Source organism: Lytechinus variegatus, chromosome 12 (genome assembly GCF_018143015.1).
Source record: "Lytechinus variegatus isolate NC3 chromosome 12, Lvar_3.0, whole genome shotgun sequence".
Lineage (NCBI taxonomy): Eukaryota > Metazoa > Echinodermata > Echinoidea > Temnopleuroida > Toxopneustidae > Lytechinus > Lytechinus variegatus.
The window spans coordinates 9935118-9958427 of NC_054751.1; the positions used below are offsets into that span (position 1 = coordinate 9935118).

At 36.2% G+C, this 23310-nt stretch overlaps 1 protein-coding gene across 1 annotated transcript; it reads right to left on the bottom strand.

The window, feature by feature from the left end:
* Nucleotides 1-4509: 4509 nt before the first annotated feature.
* Nucleotides 4510-22276, bottom strand: LOC121425416 (fibroblast growth factor receptor-like 1). The gene is made up of 5 exons (XM_041621462.1): nucleotides 21981-22276; nucleotides 12038-12121; nucleotides 8241-8525; nucleotides 6246-6596; nucleotides 4510-5713 (listed from the first exon to the last, which is right to left on the bottom strand). Exons 1-5 carry the CDS (start codon nucleotides 22147-22149, stop codon nucleotides 5190-5192), a joined length of 1413 nt encoding a protein of 470 aa, XP_041477396.1. The 5' UTR covers nucleotides 22150-22276; the 3' UTR covers nucleotides 4510-5189.
* Between the last annotated feature and the right edge of the window lie 1034 nt (nucleotides 22277-23310).

Here is a 23310-nt window from a genome sequence, read left to right on the forward strand (position 1 = left end):
TTAATTTCATCTAAGATGCATGTAGAGCAGGTGTTGCAAAATGGTTTTATGTTTAAGGTAGGGTACTGTGTTAACCCAGGGTTGAAATTGGTCATTCGATTAGTGTGTGGAATTTAGAGCGGAGCAGTTGTCGCCGGAGCAAATGTCATGGAACCAATTTAATGATCAAGATGGACAAATTAATAATGGAAGACTTTTTCTTCATAAATGATTGATTTTTCTCATTAACAAATTAACACATTTGCACTCATTACCAATGAATTTAAGATCAGGGAATCTAACAAATACAAGAAAAAAAAAAGATTGAGGACAAAGACATGAATCAACATGCCCCTTTTTCCAGAAAACAGGATCCCTCTCATAATCATATGAAATCATGTTTGACGAATGTTTCAATTCAACATGATGATGAAAAACATGATGAAAAACTGGGAAGGATACACGATTTCATAGAAACCAACCATGCATCACACCAAATAATGTATGCAGATTAATGCATATAAAAGGCTTAAAATCATGAAAATCCACATTCAGGCAGTAGTAAAAAATTTTGCATAAGACAAAATGTTACAAAAGACGTACATTTCAACAGTGCCCTCCTTTCCATGTGCTCTGTAAAAAAATATGTTAAGACTTTGGTCCCAGTTCAGAAAACAAGTCATAACAAAAAAAATAATTCTTAAAGTAGAAATATATTGAAAATCGTAAAAATGGAGAATCATATATCACAATAAAGGAGAAAATAAGGAGAACACGATGGTGTACATCATTTATCATGTAGACCGATGAAACTCAGTTAATTGATAGTTTAAGGTTCTCTCTCTGAATGCTTCAAACACGCAGAATTACGTCCGCGAAATTGGGGATTTTTTTATGACGTCACTGTCTGTACGAGAGGCGTGATTGGCTCTCCCACGTGAAGCTCCACTTGCATGCAAAACCTGTTGCAAGGGTACATTTTCTCCACATTGTCACTGAATACTTCGATCCCGAAATGAAAGAAAACCCAGAATTTTATCTAGATTTGGATTTTCAAATTGATGATTTTGAGATGAAGAGAATGATGATGAAGTGAACAACACAGTGACGTATTTGGAGGTAAATTGGGGGAACTATGCCGATGATGATGATGATGACAACTTGCCTGACGATCACAAGTCATGTACATGCCGATTCGCTACCAACTCATGCAGCTGCTGCTACAAGTGCTAGCTACACCGCGTGGGCCAAATTAAATCCATGAAAATGCACATCCAGACAGAGTCTATCATAAGAAGGAAAAAAATGATATAACTGTACTTACAAACAAGTGAATAATCCGAACCTGAAGGCAAATCAACTCAACGAATAGTAGCAGACGATATGGCATATGCACTGACGATAAACTTCATGTGGCTGGGATAGATTGTCACTCGTTCTGTTAGATGTAACTTTTATCTCATTAATTTGACAAAATTACGAAACTCGGGGAATTATTTATCTATATAAAAATATAGTAACATCTCTTATCATTTTTTGAATTACGATAAAACCTGTTTTGAAGGAAAACGTTGAGGTAAATTAAAATTAGATGTAAAAGATCATCACCATCATGCGTAGCATTATGTGATCGTAAACAAACCATCACAACACATGCCGTATAGTTTACCTCAACGCTTACATGAGTTGTGATCGTCAGGCAAGTTAAATTTTCATCATCATCATCATCGGCATAGTTCCCCCAATTTACCTCCAACTACGTCACTGTGTTGTTCACTTCATCATCATTCTCTTCATCTTTAAAATCATCAAAATTTGAAAATCCAAATTTAGATAAAATTCTGGGTTTTCTTTCATTTCGTGATAGAGGTATTCAGTGACAGTGTAAAGAAAACGTACCCACGCAACAGGTTTTGCATGCAAGTGGAGCTTCACGTGGGAGAGCCAATCACGCCTCTCGTACAGACAGTGACGTCATCAAATTCCAGTCAATTCAGAGACCGATGCGAGGCATATTTCGGAGGGGCATTTTAGCGTTTTTCAGTCGGCGATTTTCACCTTGTATTATTTTCGGTATTTTTGAATGACCCACTGATGATCCCCACACCATTACCTTTCCATTGATATATAATAAGACCACATTCATAATCAATATATTTCTCCTTTAAAAGCTTCTGAAATTTTGGCCTATTGCAAGTTTTTTTCAAGCCTACAGTTTATCCTTAAAATGGAGGTAAATAATGAATGTCAAAAAAGAATGCATAAATTTAAGCATTTTCTGTTCTTCCATCAATAACAAACCAGAAAACCTGCTTCTTTTTTAATACATATCTTGAACAGAAATACAAGATTTAGGGTATAAACATGCTAAAAATTCTAAATAGTGGTCTTAACAACCTGATACAAATTCAATCCAGCAAAAAAGGGTAATTTATCCCAAGAATGTCAAAATAGACCCTGTAAACAACCATTTCATAATTAACGCATGAACAGATGAAAGTCATGGGCAGTAAACCTGAATAGTGCTTATCACACTTAAAGGATTACAGAAACGGTTAGAATGATAACCAATTAGTTAAGAGCAGACAATGTAATACAAGCTTTCCCTCTTGAAAATTTATTAATTAATTAATTTGTGTCACCTGGTGGGTGTTACATACAGCTGTTTGTGAGTGAAGAGCGACTTTAAGAATGACTGGTGAACTTGTCTCAGGCTCTAAATAAGCACCAATGAAAATTTAATGATGGTGAATATCATTTACCACAAGAAAGAATCAGCAGTTGTTCTTTTCTTTAAGTCACTTTTAACTCACAAACAGTTTTATGACCCCCCCCCCCCGATTGCAGATTAGGATACCTGGGGCCTGTTGCATAAAACTTTTTACCTGAGAAAACTCTGGTAAAAACTGAAAACAAAGGTGTTAGTCTGATTTCTGCCATTGACTTTAACACAGGGTAAAAACTCCAGTAAACACAACCTGAGTTTACTCAGGTAAAAAGTTTTATGCAACGGGCCCCAGCGGGGTGTTTCACAAAGGTTTAAGTATGACTTAGAGTCGCACTTAAATGTCAACAGATAAAATAATATGTAATGTGCAATCTTATTGATTAATACGCAGTAGTGCGCATCCTCTTAGCATGATCTTACCAATGCTGTCATGCCTTTTATACTGCACGCAACTAGGCGTTTACTAAGTCCGACTCAAAGTCATACTTAAATCTTTGTGAAACATCCCCAGGCAACCTTACTTAACATCTTCACTTAAAAATTAAAATTGAGTATCTATCCAATTAAAAAAAAAAAGGAAATGTCATTTGAGAAGAGTTGCTCTCTAGCTTATTACAAAATGGTTTATTGGATTCAGCATAGTGCAGAAAGTAATTTAAAGTAGAGGAATAGGTGAAGACCATGTTAAGAAAAAAAATATTTTTTCTCTCTGGTTTGTATATTCAATGAACTTGACCCTCATCACCATAAACACTGTAGATAAAACAAAAAGTGAATCCACATACCAATATTTCATTGTTAGTACACCAAGGTATGAGTTTCCCATTTCCCTGGCACCCATTTCGTGTTAAAAATAACAAGTTTGCAATAAAATTTTAAAGCTTTTGAAATTATTCAATTTGAAAGGCTGATAGTAAACTTGTCATAGAAATTGTTATTTGGATATTATGACAAGTCATTATGGTACAGGACCAGTGGCTATGGCTTTATACAAGAGTTGTGGTTGATTAAAATAGAATTAAAATTGGAATTGATCTCCTAAATCATGACTTTGATTTATGTGAGAAGGAGCCATTGGAATATATTTCATTTAGAGTTGACATCTGGATCCCAAACACAAAGGTTAGCAATTAATCGTACGCTTGATTTTTACGATTGATTGTACATTTAAGTCGATGCAATCAATTGTAGAGAAATGTTCTACGATCATTGCTAAGCTTTGTGTTACGGGCCCCTCATCTTATTATTAATAACTAGTATTTCTGTTAATACATTACCTTTGAAATATTAAAAATAGCTTTTGGACAAGGTGCTTCTGAAGTTCTAATGGGACCCAATCACACCAAGCATTGTGACTGATCCAATTAATCTCATTTATGGAAAGTCAGAGACATGATTGTCTTCAATGCATGCCCATTCAAAATGTTTTCTCTGTGATGGATACTCAAGCATGTATCATGCTGAGGAAAATAAGCATGCGCATTTTTGTAGACAACGGTACTTTTCATACAGCGTCTACCTCAAGAATTGTGACACGGATGGCTTTCCATATTTTCGGGATAAATCACAAAAATATCATCTATGAGGATTCATTACGGGGGCCTGTGTCATGAAGAGTTACAACTACCATGGTAACCTCGATTTTGATTGGCTGCTGAGCCCTGTTGCCATGGTATTTGCTATAATGGCAAAGTTACAACAGTTGTACCTCTTTATGAAACGGGGCCCAGATCTGGACTATAACATCATTTTATCAGGTAAATAATATAATGCATTATGTGACTCATATTTTAGGTTCATAAAGTTTGCCAAATAACATAATTATGGTCCATTCACATCATACAATTCATCATCAGAGAAGTGAGTTAGATTAAAGCAGAAATTTAAAAAAAATGAATTTTCAACCTTTGTTTCATGCATTCTGTGAATAGAGGTCGCTGAACTATCAATTTTCTTTCAGCCATCATACGAATTCACATTAGTCATAACCCCTTACTTTTTTAAATCAACATTTGCAGCTCATCACCAAATTCAAAATAATATTAAAAAAAAACACTACAGTCATCAGTTCTATTTCAAGAAGAGCTAAGACTATAACATCTCAATCTCTTTCAATAATGATATATAAATATCTGTACTTATTTATACTTTATACACATCGCAGGCCATAGGCACTAAGACACACACTTTCTGTACAAACAGAACACATAATACAGAGTTGGGCGTACATATATATAGATATATATACTTATGTACAGATATGAAATATATAAACAGGACAAATACAGTGTTCTAATAAATCTCTCTCTATACATATATCTATGGGCACACTGCAGATGCCATGTGAACATAATCTAGAAGGGTTATCTTTATCTAGCTAGAGACGTCAACATAAAGGCAAATTTTTTTTGGTTTCTGCTTTTTTTTTCATATAAAAAAAAGGAAAGTGACACCTTTAGACTTTGGAATTGTTGAGCGAATGCTAGCAGTGGAGAATCGTATGCTGATGTAAGTGATGGTGCATGTTTGGTCTATTGCTGCTCGTTAAGCTCCCGTTACTGTTTAAAGTGTCTGTGAAACTGCTCGGTGAATGCACGTCGTAACGGTTGAGGACGTTTTCCCGGCTCGGTACCGGGTATATGTGAAGAGTCTGTTGTGAGGTGAGGGGGGCGCACTGCGCGGCAGTGAGGGGCGCACACTGCTCCATGTCCATCATATGGGGGTTCGCCAGATTGGTTCGATTTAAGTAATCACTGTGGTTGTAATCCTTTTTGATCGAAGAGTTCGGGAGTTGGGGTGCGGGCGGGGTCGTCCGATGGCGACGTTGCGACCTTGCCTTGTTGCGACTGATGGTGCAGATGACGATGACGGCGATAAATAAGAAAGCGAAGCCGACGGGGACACCGATGAGCAATCCTTGTTGAACTGGGCTCCATGCTTCTGGAACGACTGGATTTACTCTAGGAGTCTGCTGAAGGGCAGGGTCGATCACATTCAGGTTTGGATCTGAAAAAAATGGAGGGAGAAAAAAGAACTAGGTTATAAGCACTATATTGTATAAATGGACATATCATTACTATTATATTTCATTTTCTACATGATTGTTTCCTCCAATCAAATTAAGTTACATCAATATCATTTATTTGAAAAATATGCAGGACTACTCTCTTTTTCTTATTCATCAATGAATCTGAGATCTTTTTTAGGAGAAACCTTGATGTTTTACACCACTTTTTGATTTGCCAAAATCAATATCATAATACATAAACCTTCTCTGCATTATTTGGATAACATCACCTCTTCTAGTGTTAGATGTTTCTGCAAGAAACTAAGGTCAACAATATATTTAAGCAAACTGTTCTGCTTTAAAAGAAAGAAATTAAGGTCAACAATTTAAAGTATGATCATTTATTGAAACTGCATTATTTTTATCAATATTTTGTTTACACTTTCTAAGCGACCTATGAAAAACATACCTACATATCTTATTCAATCAATATTAACTGAGTGAGCACCCCTCGGGAGGGGGGGATCTTACCTGGAAAAACTTCAAGGAATGCACTTTTGAAGCTGTACCCCATGGTGTTCGCCCCTAAACAGATGTACATCCCTGCATCCTCCGCCGTGGCATAGGAAATGATGAGTTTATTGAGGTATGACCCGTCGGGTCTCGGGAGCACATCCCCCGCAGGAAGAACCACAAAGTACTGTCCGTCCATCTCTATGGTGGCGTTGGATGGGACGCTGTGCGTTTCGACCCTTTTCAGCCATTGGATGTGGGGCTTGATGTCGCTACGCACTCGGCATTGGAATGATGTGGTACCTCCAAACTCCACCGTCGTGTTGACGGGGTGTTCTCCCAACAGCTCAGGCTTCTTCTTTACTTGATCTGAAAAGGAGATATGGCATGGAATTAAAAAAAAGGTTACTTTTGTGGCATAAGCATATACATGTACCTGGCTCTAACGCAGCTAAATCCAAGGCCATGATAGAATGTCCTTTAAAACCTAAGTCCCTGTCATTTGGCTTGGAGGTTTCATGGTCCCCCTTTTTTTAATTTCTCAGATTTGTGATATGATATATAAATAAAGAGGGTTTGGACATCAGTGGCCTTTGTACTTTCTAAAGTTTGCCCAGAATAAATTTGAATTTCATAGAATCACATATATATGTTGATGTTTTGCTATGAAAAGATACATTTCCTTGATCAATGGATGACTTCAATGAAAGCTACTTTGTTTAAGATCAAGAAAACAAATAATCTATTCCGAGAAAAAACTATTGTTTTCTCTTTTGCCTATAGGTACAGTCAACTGTGACAAAATATCAAATGACTTTAATACATGTAGAGAAAAATGAATATGAAAAACGATTGCTTATTTTAATTCCGAGATATTGACCTTACAAGAGAACCCTAAAGTGCATCATAATTCTAATGGCGAACAGAATGGTAATTAAATAGCTGCATCTTACTTTGTTCTTAAAATCTATAAATATGGGTCATACACTCAGAAACATTTTAGCAAGGTAGATGCTTTGTTTCTATATTCATAACTGTGTTTCTGTAGATAACAATTACAAATAATTTGGAGTACATATACAAAAATGAATTGAATTATATTTGTGTTATTTAGTGCATAGTATAAATTAAAAGGAAAAGTGAGTCAACACCACCACCATGAATCATATATCATACAATACCATGCAATGAACATAAAGCAAGCATGCCACATAAAACAAAGTATTACCCAAGATGTATCTTTCATTAAAAAGATGTTATATTGAGCATAACGGGGGAAAATCCTTCTTTTTTCTAGTCAATATAGAACACCTTTGGCAAATGACAAAAAACAAGCATGCAAAATCATCACATGCAATACTCATTTCAATAAGCTGTTTAGGCTAAAGATACTTAAACTTTTATAGCAGACAGAAAAGTGCAAGGAAATGTGAATATTTTGATTTATTACAGAAAAGCACCTTTTTTGTTTCGATTTCAAGAGAAATGTGGATCTACCTTTGTTCCCGATCCCTTTCATGAGTAATTTTTCTGAGTTTGTAAATGTAGGTTACAAATACAAAGCAGGGGAATTAGGTCTTATTTCAACCGATTTGGGACAATCAATTACTTGAATCCTTACTTGATCTGGCTTTTATGCTTCAAATTGGCAATATAAGGATTTTTTTCTATATTTCTGCATTTAAGTTTTCTGATTATTCACCGAAACAAAAGAGATAAATATTATTTCAGAAGTTAGAAATGTGCCAATATGCATGGGAAAATCATTTGTTGATAATCCTATCACATAGCTAATTTTAGGATTATCATGATTCATTTTCATTCAAACTTTTTTTTAATGAAACGAAATATGATTTTCAATGAAAACAGTACTTTTAATCTATTTTTAAAAATATTTCATATGATATCCATGAATTTGGTATGATTTCAGAGACTGCATTTTTTTCTGTCCAAAGTATAAAATCTAATCACTTTGTCCCAAATAGGTTGAGTTCACGTAGGCCACGCACTCACCTACTACATCTACTTCATAGGTGGCGTTAATACGCCCGTGCTTGTTAAACACAATGCACGTGTAGGTGCCGCTATCTTCCGATTTTAAGTGGCTCAACTTGAGTGTAAACTGCCTAGATTGCTTGCCCTCCGCAGCTATGACCATTCGTGTGCCGTCCTTTTCCCAAACTATCTCTGGGCGAGGGTGGCCGGAAGCCTTGCACTTTAACCTCACAGAGCTGTTCAGGGGCTTCATTATCTTTTGGGTCTTCATCATTTTGTTCAGCTCGGAAAATTGAGGCATGGCTATATAAAAAACGAATAAACAACATAAAGACATGCACGAGAGACACACAAAAAGAGAAAAACAGAAAAAAGGGAGAAATGAAAAGATGGAACAACTCCCAGGATCCGATGAAAACAGAATTGAATGATTTGATGAAAGTGGTATTGGTTTTGTTAACTAACGGGGAGGGGGTCTGGATGAAGGGGGTGGGGGAGGGGGTCATTCATGAATTTGGATTGGATCTGTATAAAACATTCAGAGAACACAAACGAAATTGGAAACACGACACTCTGGACTGCCTATATATGGCCACTAACGAGAAGACAAACGAATGGTCAAACCTCGAGAGGCAAACAATCAACATAAACTTATTCTCCACACAATAGCCATGTTTACACCTATCCCCATGGAGAAAATAACCATGTAAGAACTTGTTCAGGCCTCTGAGTGCCTATTTATTTCAGTATATCACGCATTCAAACTTATGTATCTGAACCAGTTGAAGTATTTTTTCCCCACTGAATCATGTCTAAGGAGCAAGTGCCATTTATTCATACCAGGACAAGCATTAATTTTCTGACTGTAACACTGAATTTATTTCATTGTAAATGTAGTCTCTTTTGACCCCTCCCCTACATATGAATATCCCTCATTAAGAGGGTGAAGTTCAACGGCAAAGGCAGAGCTGCCAACCTGAATATGATCATTTCAGTATTATAAAAGCTGATAATCAGTATTTTGGTGAGGAAATCAGTATTTGCCTGAAACCATCAGTATTCTTCTAATTTTTCAGTACTAAATACGGAAAATCAGTACTACTTGGCAGCTCTGCTGAGAGGGTGTCATTTATTTACCAAAGTGCAGATAAGAGGAAATTTGACCACACTCTTTTCAAGCTTCCATGAAGCAAGTTAAATTTAAAGAGATATATTGCTAAATAAATAGAATAATTGACTCCTCATAAGTCATAAGTTGCTACTGCTTTACTTTCTACAAGTCTGTGCCTATGTTTTCTTTAACTACATAGTTTTTGAGGAAGCAAATCTAGCTTTGACAGAATAACAAATGTCGCCCTCTACTGGTGAACAATGTACACTGCTCACAAAAATCCAACAGATTACTATGATTTACAAAACTACTATAAACCAAATGCATTTTCTTTCAGTAAAAGCATACACAACTTTTAAAACTATTTGTAAGACTACCCAGACGCATGGACACTTAAAGGGGAAGTTCACCCTGAAGAAAACTTTGTTGCAAAAATAGCAGAAAAAATAATAAACAATATTGGTGAAGGTTTGAGGAAAATCCGTTAAAGAGTAAGAAAGTTATTAGAGTTCAAAGTTTTGGATTTGTGACGTCATAAACGAGCAGCTTCCCCATGTGTTATGTAATATAAAATGCATTAATTTCAAATTTTGCATGGTTCCTGATGACTTAATTTTGTTTTCTATTCATGATCGGGTGTGAAATGATTTGTCTATTGATATATAAAAGGTAGAGTGAAAACCATTTTCAATTCTCTGAGAAAACAACATTTCATTGATTTTTTACCATTCGCTATGTAGGAGTGCTGCTCGCATATGACGTCACAAATCAAATAATTGAAATTCTAATAACTTTTTAATTATTTAATGAATTTTTCTCAAACCTTCGGCAATATTTTTTATTATTTTTTCTGCTTTTTTTACAACAAAGTTTTTGTCAGGGTGAACTTCCCCTTTAAGTCTAAAAAGATGTGTACAGTAGCAGAAAGGATTCTTTGACCCACCACTTCCCTGAAACATAGAGCATGGCGATTGAATAGGGGCTGATTCTTACTTGATGTATCACTTAATATCAATTGAATCAATCATAGGAATCAACCTCATAATCAATCGCTAAGCTTTCATGTTACGGCCCAGAACAAAATATTCACAGTAATAGCGCTAGTTCACTGAAACTATATTTATATGTATTTTTAACAGTCTAAATCTATACTGTTCAAGATTTTGAAGTGTTCCAGAGAATCAAGGCAGGCTAGCTGGTACAAGTTGCAAGAGAAGAAGAATAGGAAGCTACATGTACACTGGCAATTTGAATTTCTTGGAATAGACTTTGTTAACCTAAATGAGCGTTGATTCTTATTTTCTGTCCATGAGGAGTACAGAAATACGGATACCTCGTATGATACACTTTAAAAAGCAATCAAACTTTGTTGATATATGTATGCTGCAGTTAAATAGTATTAACCAAATGGTGATGTGAAATGAATTCTACCATGATAATGAAAAACAAGTTATGAATGACCTGGACTGAACATTATATCAACATTAATGTATCAAGTAAAATGAAAGTTAGGTTAAGTGAATTAAAAATGTACTTTGTGTTTCTTGAGAGTATTCTCTAATGAAATCATTGCAGACTGAGACAATTCAGAGAACAAAAACATGGGGAAGTTTTACAAAGTGATTTGTCAGTGTTTTTTTTTTTATTGACAACTGAAGATACATAAACCTTGCATCTCATTGGCTAAGGGCTAAATCTGTCGGTGAACATTAGTGACTAGATGTGAAGATCTTCCACTGATCTTAGATAGATGGATTGATGCGGATTCAATTCAAGACATTGATTTTTTAAAAACATTTAATTCTACAAAGTACAGACACAGCAAAACCATTCACCATGAAAGAGTAAAGATGGCATCTTCTACGTGGCTTACATCAAACCATCGCAGTAATCATATCAGGCTGTCACCATGTAACCTGAATTTTCATTTAAAAAAATCCCACATTATCTGCCTAAGATCGGGGGGGGGGGGGTATGGGGCATCATCCCATCGGTGAGATCATGCTCATGTAGATAAAGGGGCCGTTTTCATGAGAGATTGGGCTACATAACTGTGTGATCACTGGATAGTTTGAAGGAAGCCCTTCTACTATGCACATGTGGAAAGTCCAAGATTAACACTGATAATATACTTCCATATTAAAGAAAAATCAGCCATCAATTAAGTTTGATTTCATTATTTTGGAGATAAATAAGAGGAGCAGGTCTGTGAAGTTTCAAACTAATTCTGTGTTTTTTTTCTAGAAGTTATGAATTAACTTATCATAAAAACAAATGATTAGCTATTCTGTGGTATACCTTGCAAATTCCACCATCCAATTCACTCAATATCCTAACAATTATCTACTGGGTAAGTCTCATTTTCCAGTTATGTAACAGAAGCTAATAACAGGAAATGAATTTTCAAGAAAGAGTCCAAAGTGAGATACAAAACATAGGTAAAAGTCATACATTCATCATAATGGATCTATGTAATATGTCTTTTTTTTTCCATTTTACATGGACAGATTAAAAATACGGGTGTTTAAAAGATATATCACAAGGAGTTACAGAATGCAAATTCCTGCATGATCGTACCTTCCAAACTTTCTTATTTTTGAATGAAATTTACTAAAAATTTCACTAAGACATTGCTCCAAATATTTTTATGAAAACAAACTTCATTTCTGGGTGACTTTCCGACTGGCATGGGATTAATACTCACTTCCAGACGTCGGTCTATCGGGCCTTTCATCCACTGTAGGTGTGTCTACCTTGCTAGGATCTCGTTCAGGACTACTTGACCCATCTATGGTAAAAAAAGGGGGGGGGGGATGAAAGAAAAAACAATTAGCATCATGCATAGTCAATTGGTAAATGACCTCACCTGGACCGTTTCATAAAAACTTTGTGAAATAATAACAAATGCACATCTTCTCTAGGAAGTTTAACATCAACCAATCAAATAAAATGATTTCTGTAGCTCTAGACTGTTATTCAAATATTACAACAATTTTCATGAAACAGGCTTTTCCTGTTATCACAATTGCTACTTCTTCTTTCATTTTAGACAAGACTCAACAGTCTACACTAGCAAGTACTTCAAAATGGGTGACGAAAATCAATTTTTCGAACATAGGACTCAAGTGCATCCCGGACCAACCCCTCCCTTTTCTCTCTTTCCAAAATAAGCTGGTGCCCTATACCTGTTGAGACCACCATACTTGTAAAGAGCATCTTCCCATCATGTGTGCTCTAATTGCAGGCCTTTTCTTAACTTTTCTTTGGCTCCTTTTCACAGTTTGAAGTAAACCTCTCAAATCATTAATTCCTATTGTTAACCAGCACCCATTCATCCCACCCCTCTTCACACAATGTCCACAAGTAAACAAATTAATCACAAGTCAAAGGAGGGGGGGTGAGGAAGAAAGGGAGATAGATAGAGAGAAAGAGAAAGAAAAAGAGATATAGGGAAAGAGAAAGAAAGAAAGAAAACACTACAATGGAAGATTCTCCCAACCACTTCTTTTTATTTATCACTCTATTCTATTTCACTTCATCAACAATTCAGGGCTATTACACAGCTAACATGGAGCGAATGAAAGCAAAGATTTGCCATTGATTCACATGTAAATGGGTCCTCTTTTCTTTGTCCTGCGGTTCTTGCATTAGCACTACACTGGCGCCTGAAAAAAAGGCTGAATCAAACTTGTTTGAATTTCTCCCTTCTTTTTTTTGCACTGGAAGATCAGTGTGTGTTTTTTCTTGCGAGTGTTTACACTACACAAACTTTCCAGCATACCAGTCTTGAGTGATTTGGGCACAGTTCTCCCTTTCTTTTCCCAACTTCGTATGCTTGCTATGCTTCTACTACATTGATCTATTTGATTTTTGTCTGAATTCTGGAGACAGTGTATGGAGTTTGAAGTGTGTTTGAATGTCCACATGAATATAAAGATAAAAGCACAACTCCAGATTTGCTACATTTTATCAATGTCTAAATGAGAAACACGGTGTATTTTTGTGCCTTAATCATTCTGATTCTAATGGCTGCTTCCTTAGATTTTCATGTTGAGGTACTTTTGTAAGTCCACAATTGCAAAGTTTCCACTGATTTAACAATCATTGCGCAAAATAAGGTAGGCCTATTTAAATTGCACTATGATGAAACACATCCACGTCAAGACAATCTAAGATGTGGGCAAGTTCCAAAACTTTAAATGATGCGTTCAGAGCATACATACCAATCAAATTTAGTAATTACATCTTGACACCTCACATGCACACATAAAAAGCAATTAGAAAACTAGAAATAAAGTAACACATAGGTGTAGACTCATCTGCAGATTTCACAACAATACACTCTCTAGGACACAAACCTCTAACATGGCAAGTCAAACACATACTTTTTTTGCATTCAGACTGCATCTTAAATCTAAAAAAGCACAAAAACTATGTTTCATTGGTAAAGAAATATGAAAAAGGTAAAGGAAAAGAGATATCACTATCTACCTTGCATTGCCATTTTCTTGTGTAATTTCAATCGTCATTCATATTTGGACTTGAAGGTGAATCCAACCTTAGCAATTTAACTACGGTATACAAAAGTAACCTTATAGAAATCAAGATTCCTGAAAACTAGCCTCGTAAAACTTTGAAAAAATATCATACAGACAGAAAAACAAACAAAAAATTATTTTATGAAGATTTTGTAACAATAAAAAAAAATTACCTGCACATTCTTTTGAAAATTGATTATTCAAAATCATGGTAAACCACATACAAATCAGAATATTTTCGGATTCATGAAAAACAATGGTGATAAATATGCATGAACTTCAGACATGGAGCAATATGCCTTGTGAGGGAGGGAGGGTGGGGGTCAATCTAGTCAGAAAGGGGTCATGAAAGGTCATGCCTAGAGGATATATGTGCAGGTCCCTGAACTAACACCTCAATGATGGCAAAGGGTGGGTTCACTGAGTTGCTGGGGGATGAGATTGAGGGTGAGGTCGGGGTTGGGGTTGTCCTATCTAGTATAGGCTCATGCATTCTATGAAAAATAATTGGCCTACATAAAATATTAAAATATATCTTGCTCTATGCGTAATTCCCCTCTCGTCTTCTCCCCCCCCCCATCAAACACTGTTTTCCTCCAAACTCCCCCTTTGAAGGCAGGCATAAATAGACCAAAAGGCCCGTATTCTGAAGTCAGGTTTAACTTAGACCGTGGACTAACTCTGTGCTAAAATTATGGGAAGCCAAAAGTGTCAAAATTTGTATTAAGCTGTATGTTTCTTATGTTTACTGCGCTCGTTCCCGATTCATTGATGGTGAAGACAATCATCTATTTATACTTCCTAGACAATTATGAATGTTTTGAGAGCCAAATGAGCTGAAATATGATCTCTCTATAGTTAGTGATTTATGTAACTATTGGCAATCCATACTTAAACCAAAAGTTTAAACCTGAGTTTAAGTTAAACCCGACTTCAGAATACGGACCTATGGGTCTATGCAGAAGGTATGCATGCATTGTCACTTCTCTTCCACTCTCCTCCTCCCCCTCTCCTCTCCTCCCTCCCTCCCCCCTTACCCTTTCATGTTCCTCTATATATAAAATACACAGACAAAAGTGAGATATGAACTTTGCATTTACTTTTTAAAAATATTTCAGGTGAGTCTTAAGTCTTTGACTATCCTACAAGCACATTCATTGAGTTATCCCCATAGACCGAACACTTGATTCTTGGCAGGACTTTAACACGCAGAACAAACACTGGTTCGAGCCGAGGACTGGTCCTGAGCCCCAATTCCTACCCGCTTCTTTCTCCCGTTTTCTCTCCAAGGAGCCATGTGTTATTGGTAATAAAGCAAGCCTCCATTATTGTGAATGGATAATTGGTTGGGTTGACAGGCCAGCTCTGAGGGGGCTACTTGAGAGGTTACGCCCCAGGCGATAGGGGTGCTTTCAGGCTGGTGACAGGCTGCCCCACTGGGGCCAATCACTTACTATAGGGCCCATTTACACAGCAAAAATACAAAATATAACCTTTGAATGATCTCTCTTTTTTTTTTGGGGGGGGGGGAATCGTGATCTACACTACTGAAAAACTTCCAGTACGACTTGCTCATATGGTAAAAACTTCACTGAGAGAAGAGTAGCACCAACTACCAGAGAGAAGGCATTAGAGGATCATGGGGGGGTGGGGGAGCAACCTTTTCTCCTCTTCTGAGTCATTATACACTCACTGAAGGGGGGGGGGCAGGCTGCACCGTTAACTGCCCCGCCCCTGTAGGTACACTGGTGGTGAGTAGTATACGCATGTGCACCTTGCCTTTTTCGCTCAGCAAGGGATAGTGTGAAAACAGCAAGACCGGCCGATTTCTCCCTACTCCAGTACGAACATCAATGAGAATCAAACTGACCGCACTTTCAGCAGAAAGAACTCCCTTTGATGGAATATTTACTTTTGGGTTTAGCATTAGAATAGGGGTATGTGACCAGTAAATCTACCTAATTTGTATTCACACGTCACAATACATTCAATGATATGTCTCAAATTATCAAAGAAATGCAAGAGTGAAGTCCTGGAGAAGTACTTCCTAACTTTGCAAAGCTACAGATGAAAGAGAAAAGTATCAAGGTTTGAATATCTCTGCATAAAATTGAATATGTAATTTGCAAGTTAGGGTTTGTTACTATTTTGAATGGAAGTAAAATGAATTAAATTTATTACCATATCTCATGGTCAAGTACAATATGAACAAAGACAATTGGTAATTGAAGCTAACATAATGACAAGTTGCAAATCAAGATTATCCCCAAATAATGTCATTATCATGGTTAAAACAATAATTTTAACTACATCACAACATAATTCAGTATTCATTCTACTTATTACTGATATAGAAAATTGCAGTCATTTTTAATGAACATATTTATACTATTTACAGAAAAAATATCTTAATCATTCACAAAAATCTTAATACAGAAATAACTTTAGACAAGTGTGTGAAGTTTTCCCTAGCTACTGGTAATTACAAACATTCAGCTCGTTCCGTTTTGACTGGATCTTTGAATGCGGTTGTCATTAAAATCATCTTTTTGAAAATAATTGAACACATGAATTGTCAATAATTCCCTAACATATATCGACTCTTATAGAGATGATGATAGTGGTAGTGACGCGACATCAATGATGGTGTCATGGTTATGGTGGTGATAATTATGGTGGTAGTGGTGGTGGTGAAGATGATGATGGTGATGATGACAGTGAGGTCAATGATTCACCACATAACCTGAAATTTATAGCCTTGAGGTATATCTTTTTTGCATAAAACCATCAAGATGTTACACTCTACACTCTATTACAGTCATAACTCAAACCCGAAACCCTCAGAGATATCGAGACCGGAGCAAAAGTTGTGTCACCTTAAAAGCAAGTATGAATGCAGCATCACACATATTCGTGGACTATCTGCATGGGCCATCTTTCAAAATATTCTCTCACTGATGTTTGCTGATCGTTAAAGATTTGCGCGCGCTCCGGGCAAATGCAGAAGAAATGAGAAAAACGTGTGTGGGTTAGGACCTTGCAACATTTATACTTTTACAACTCATATGATGACTCAAATATCAAACAAGAGATTATCTCTCAAATTTCAAATTTAGCCTCTTGACCCCCCCCCCTCCCCATCCCTGTAAGTAACCCCAAGCGATGTGATTGGCTCAGGTGATAAATCCGCCTTTAAACAAGGGCAGAATTGGTCGATTTTGCCATCATTTACACTTCATCTTCATGAAATAGAGCAAAAAACCCAAGACATTGTGTGGGAAATGTTTGCAATCTACTAGATGCCGAGAGGGGGTGTCGGCATCATCAAAGAACCGATGGCCCTGGGGCGAGGGGAGTGAAGTGGCAAGTAGAGAGGTATGGGGTACAGAGAAATTCGTAGAGGGGGGGGAGGGGGAAAGGGGGATTAAAAAAATGGTACAGATAGGGGTCAGATGATGATCAAAACAGATAAAAAGGAAACTTAAAGGATATTGGAATAAAAGAGATAAGCTTAAATTAAAGATAAATTCCAGTTTTGGTAACGATCTCAAAATGACTTTTTACAGAATCTAATATAATGACCACCCAAGTGTCTGTTTGTATGAATAAAAAATATGTGCCAAAGGATTCTGGGAGAAACTGTGTAATTGCTGAGAAATAAGCAAAATAAGCGCGGATTCGGTCACTTCCGTCGCGTCTTTATTCCAGCAATAATAATACACTGTCCCACGTGTGCCTATCTGTGTTGGTGATCTTCAGTGTGAACGTTTTTCAGCGTAGATTTCAAGATTTCACAAAGTTCAGTTTATGTAACTGTACCAGATCTCCATCCTCGATTATATACTGACAATTAAGCCTGGTTTTACAAACTTTCTCATGAAATCAGTGTTTACTGCAACTACTGGAATTTCTCTTTAAGAGGGAGAGGCTAAAAGATGACAGATATTCATATTTGTATTTGCCTCATTGATAATAATAATAATATATAGCATTTAGAGTGTGTCGTTCTTTCATCAGAAAAAGAACTTTGACATGATTTTAAGATTAGTCTCCCCAAAAGAATCTTCATGATATCAAGGTTAAAAATATATATATTAAAAAAAAGATTGTCACAGGATTTTGGTGTTTTACTTTCTAGTCATACTCTCAAAAATTTGACAATGACTTGACCTGTGCATCCATTCATAATCATAAGAGATCGGCCTAATTACTTCATACATTTTTATGAATTATGGGGGAAATGTTAAGTCAGGTAAAAAAACATTAAAATAATAAAATTTACATCCAATAAAATATGGGTCAACAATTTGACATTTATAACAAATTTGTCTAAAGTAATTTGAAAAATCTACAACTCTGTTTATATTCTTTGATACACTTTCTTTTCAATTTAATAAATGCACTTTTCTATATTTTCTGAATTTGCTTGACATCAGGGCAGACTTGTAGGATGGTGTTCCTCAATAAGTTTTCTGCTCTCCTCAGAATATATTCATCTTAAAGTGCCATTTTCAACACAAAAATTTGTATTTTGTGATATTATTTTATACTGTACAAGTGTACATAGCTTCTTGAGGAACAAGTATCTTAAATTCAAAGTATCTAAATATATATCAAGAACATTGGATTTTTACAAGCTACATAACACTGGTTCTGCTTTTCAAATTATTTTTGTTGGATATTATTTTATTGAATCATAATTCTTGAAGAGGGGGAATGAGGTGGGTTAATTTTTCTCATTGCCAAGCTCTATTATCTTGCAAAAAGCACTTTCACACCGCCAATCCATGAGAATACTTGTCACTTACTTCAGACCGAGTGATATCATGCATTCATACTTTCATTATCAGATCTGTACAGGAATGTTCTTCTAGATTACGAACATCTCACATGGCATTCATCTTTCTTCAGAGAATACTGTGCATTCTTCATTCGCTTACTTGATCAAAGTCCTCCTCACTTGCATTCACACTGCACAAATGCCAGCAAATTCAAATAACTGTTCAGAAACTTTCAATTCAAATCATTAGTTTTTTTTTGTCATGGTGGCAGAGTAATTTACTTAAATTGCAAATTGACAGAAACACCTATTTTTTAATATGTCATCAAGGCAGTAGGATATCAGATTTAAAAATACAAAATATTATCTGGTCAGAGAGAGGTATGAAGGTCCCTGCAGTGTCCAAAGAAGAGAAAGTGGGCCCCTTTGATCATGTAACCCAATAGTTTGTGCAGGGGATTACAAGATGATATCAAATATTACAAGAGGGGAGAGCTTGATGCAGTGCTTGGATCGTCAGCTCATCCTCACTGAGTGGTACAAAGAAGATACCCATTTAAAGGGGAATCATCCCTTGGACATAAAATGTTGTGTTGGAAGAAAAACAGAATAGTGAAAGTTTGAAAGGAATCGGACAAGCAATAAGAAAGTTACATATCAACTTATTTGATTTTTCTTTAACCTCTGAAAACCACTCCTTATTTGGGTTGGATTCCCCTTTAAAGGCAATCTTTCATTTAATACTGATAACCAAAATATCTTGGGGGATGTGATTCCAAACCAAAATAATATATTTTTCTAGGAGAAGATTCGATATTTCATGTAATGAAGATGATGATGATGATAATAATAATCAATAATAATCATTATGATATTACTTTGGAGATCAAAGAGCAAATAAGTGATGCAATTAAAGGCAACAAATACTAACAATCATCACATAGAATTATGTGATGTCACTGATTGGAATTGAAAGAAAAATAAGAAGTCTATGTGTAGATCTTTATCCTTAATTTCAAGAAAATATGGTTACTTTATATAACCTGTGTAAATCTTTGAAGGTCTGAACACAGGGCCATTTTACTTCAAGTTTGAGGAAAGTTCAAAGAGAGTGTTGTTGGGAGAGTTTGTGATTTATGTTCCAGCATTTCATAGCAGGTTATAGGACTCTTCACAATTTTCAAGAGGGTTATAAATTGTTGCCCCGCTAGGCGTACTCCCCACATCTCTAATCATCCAGAAAAATAAGACCTTTTTTGATATTTTCAGAGAAAATGATTCCCCAAATCTACATCAGAAAGATAAATCCATCAGTCTGTGAGAGCTCTGCATAATTTCAAGGAAGCTTCAAGAAGAAGTTTAAAACTTAGTTTAAGTTTTATACGACACTGAAAGTGAGAAAGAGGTGATTATTTTCCTATTGTACAGATCTTTACTATACAAAAGCTTTAAGAAAAATAAATATTGAAAAGAAAAAAAAATATTAATTTTATTGAACTTACCTTAAATCAGGTGGATGTATTTAATTATTGAGGAAAATGATTTTTTTTCGTACAGACATCTCTCTAAATGTCAAAACCCTGAATGATTTCCTAGAATAGGATTTTAACAATTCATAGCATAATAAGTAAAGTCAATGTCCATTAGAAAAGGATGGAATTACTTTAATATATTTTAAAATTTTGATGACATATTTACCCCAATATGTGAACATGGCCACATGATGGCTGAACTTTTATTTGTCAGAGGACAAGATTTTTCTTTCTTTTGTAGGCTGAGGAGACAAGTGGTTGGTGAATAGGGACAAAGTCATAAACCTATCATTTGAAGTGATAATAAATCCTAAATCATTCAGAGATATGGAATTTAGGTCAGGAATAGAATGCACACTGGTCTAACCAAGCAAGATACACAGACAAATATTTGAGCAGTAAAACTTTAATTTGGGCAGAATTACGATAGTTTTTATTGGAATGCAAACATGATTTGAAGTGTTTCTTGAAATAAGGTAAGAATAAATCTCATTGCTATTTCATTTTTTTGTGAGTGTTTTGTAATTGAACACAAACAGACAATATTAGTAATATCCATATAATGTTCACAGAATGTATGTTAAAACTAAACCAATCAATCTCTCACCAGTCCAGAACACGTTTCGGAAAATAAATTATTCATTGTTGATCATGTTTACTACATGTAAACAAAGAAAAATATTCCTTGATGATTTTTACCAATTTCTTTATTTTTTCAATTCACAAAAAAAATGCAACTTTTTTAGAGCATGATACTCTCATTTGCCACAAATGTATTATTGGTCCCCTTGTCGATTTGATAAAATTTCAAAATTGATTTACAATACAATCCTACCCACTGGTTATCATTGTGGTATATTCCGCATTTCTTTTAACACATCAATCTAATCCCGATTGTCTGCACTGGATACTTGAAACGACAGATGTCCTAGCCAAAAGATACTAAAAAAATATCTGAATTCATGGAAAATAATAGCTTGGAACAAACAATTGGCGAAAAGACGTTTTTCCAATCATCATCGGCTGCGGACTTGGAAATGACATCACCAGCAGTTCATCAACAGGTTTTAACCAATCATCAAATCTCAAGTGACGTTGCATATGCGTGATCAACATCGCAGGCGCACACCCGACACATGTTTTCGCAATCAGAATCGTCATATCCAACAACAATCTTTCTTATATCATCAGGGATATTTCAAACCACATGCTGCTGTGACCGAATGGGCCAGGGCTGAGGTCAACCACCTTGTCAATAATCAAGATGCAAGATATATTCAAAGAATGATATTCCGAGATTAAAACTGGAAGTTCAACTATGTAAAGGATATATGTCTACCAGGATATTACGTTATCATGTTGGTTTTCTCCCCAAACAGAAAATAGAAATTAAATTAACATGTCAGTTGAATTATTTCACTTTTACACCAAAACTCGACAGCATTTTTTTTCACATCCTATCATATGAATGTATCACTTAAGCTCTCTTTAATCCCTTGTGCTCTGCAAACCGATATTCAGAAAAAAATCTTCTTTGTAACTTAAGTTGAAATCAGTGAAAAAATAGATGATTGAAGAACAACCATCCCCAAATGTTTCTACAACTTTGCCATTATATCGTTCCAGAAAGAAGAATCAATTTCATATCTTATTTAGATTTTCCACAACACAAAATAAAAAAGAAAAAATGTAAGAGCAGAAAAAGTGAGATTTGGGATTAAACTTGTTTGTTTTTTCACTTTCTTCATGATTTTTTGCATGCATACAAAAACCACCTATGGGTGGACCTTAACGTACCTGTAATTGTTAATGTAAAGTTTACGCTGACGCTTCCGAAACCATTTGTGGCCCTGCAGATGTAGGATCCACTGTCTTCGATCACCACGTCATTGACTTTGAGACCCTCCGATCTGACCCGGAAGCGCTCCCAGCCGCTGTGAATGGTGACGCCATCCTTGGTCCACATGATGAGGGGTGGGGGGTTCCCCGTGACGGGACATGGAAGCTTGATGGATCGACCCTGAACTGCCTTCCGGAAACCGTTCACCTGCTCCGAGATCTTGGGTGGACCTGCAATGACAACCAAAAATGATTGGACTCATAAAAAGGGATATTTGGTGAGATGGAAACAAAAGGTTGATCTGCTTTCCAAGATGGTCTAACACGTAGATTGATTGACCCAAGAGTTTGGTACCTTGCCACATATTTTCCATATATTATGGGGAGGGGAGCCCTCTATGATCATGATTGGGCCTTGAATGTTTCATTAAACTTGGTATCAAGTTTCAATAAACTTGGTATCAATAAAGAAGTGCTTGCAACTTGCCATATGCAAAATGTTCTTTGAAACAGGGCAATAACGATTTGTAATTTTGCATTGAGGGACTTCTTGACTCACATCATTTGTGTCAAGCTTTACACCGATTAATTTGAAGGGGAAAGAACATTGAACTAGACAGAGGGGACATTCTTCGACCTAATCTTCAAACGTGGCTAACGTGGCGTGCCCTGGGCACTGTCAGACTAATGGTCATGCGTCCATCACCTATAACCTTCTAGGCATTACAAGGAATTACCTAATGGTCACTACTAAAAGAATTCATGGCCATATTCCCTTCAATAATGGCGATTTTAGACAAAAGTTTAGTATCAACGGTATCGCCCCTGGGTGCCAGAAGTACATGTTACCTTCCTGCAATTATTGTTTGCCTCTTGTCAATTCAACTTGGGGTTCTTCCCACCTCTGGACATGAACAAGTGATAGAAAAACATCCAAAGAGAGAGAAAAAGAAAGACTATATTTGTTCTTTGCAGCAGAGGGGAAGCTTTCACCATGCCAATGAATTAGGAAGAACGGATCTTCTCAGGCTTGAGCATACATGTATGCAAATACAAGGAAATCTGCCGGAAAATTGACGGGGAGGACTGACGGCAACAGGTTTTTTTTCATCTGAATTGTGTTCAACCGTGAAATGATGAATGGCAGGCGAAGAGCCCACCTGAATTTTGAGTGGGCTGAATGTGACCGTTCAACATACCTGTGAAGTAAAAATCAGCCTGTCAATCTACCGAGTGAATGTTCATTATAACGAAGAAGAATGCCTACTAACCCCCCCCCCCACCCCAC

Coding starts and splice junctions, on each gene's coding strand:
- LOC121425416 (XM_041621462.1), bottom strand. CDS start 22,149: ATGTGGACCAAGGATGGCGTCACCATTCACAGCGGCTGGGAGCGCTTC. Junction 6,597..8,240: donor CTATGAAGTAGATGTAGTAG/GTGAGTGCGTGG, acceptor TCTCCTTTTCAG/ATCAAGTAAAGAAGAAGCCT. Junction 5,714..6,245: donor ATTCCTTGAAGTTTTTCCAG/GTAAGATCCCCC, acceptor CATTTTTTTCAG/ATCCAAACCTGAATGTGATC.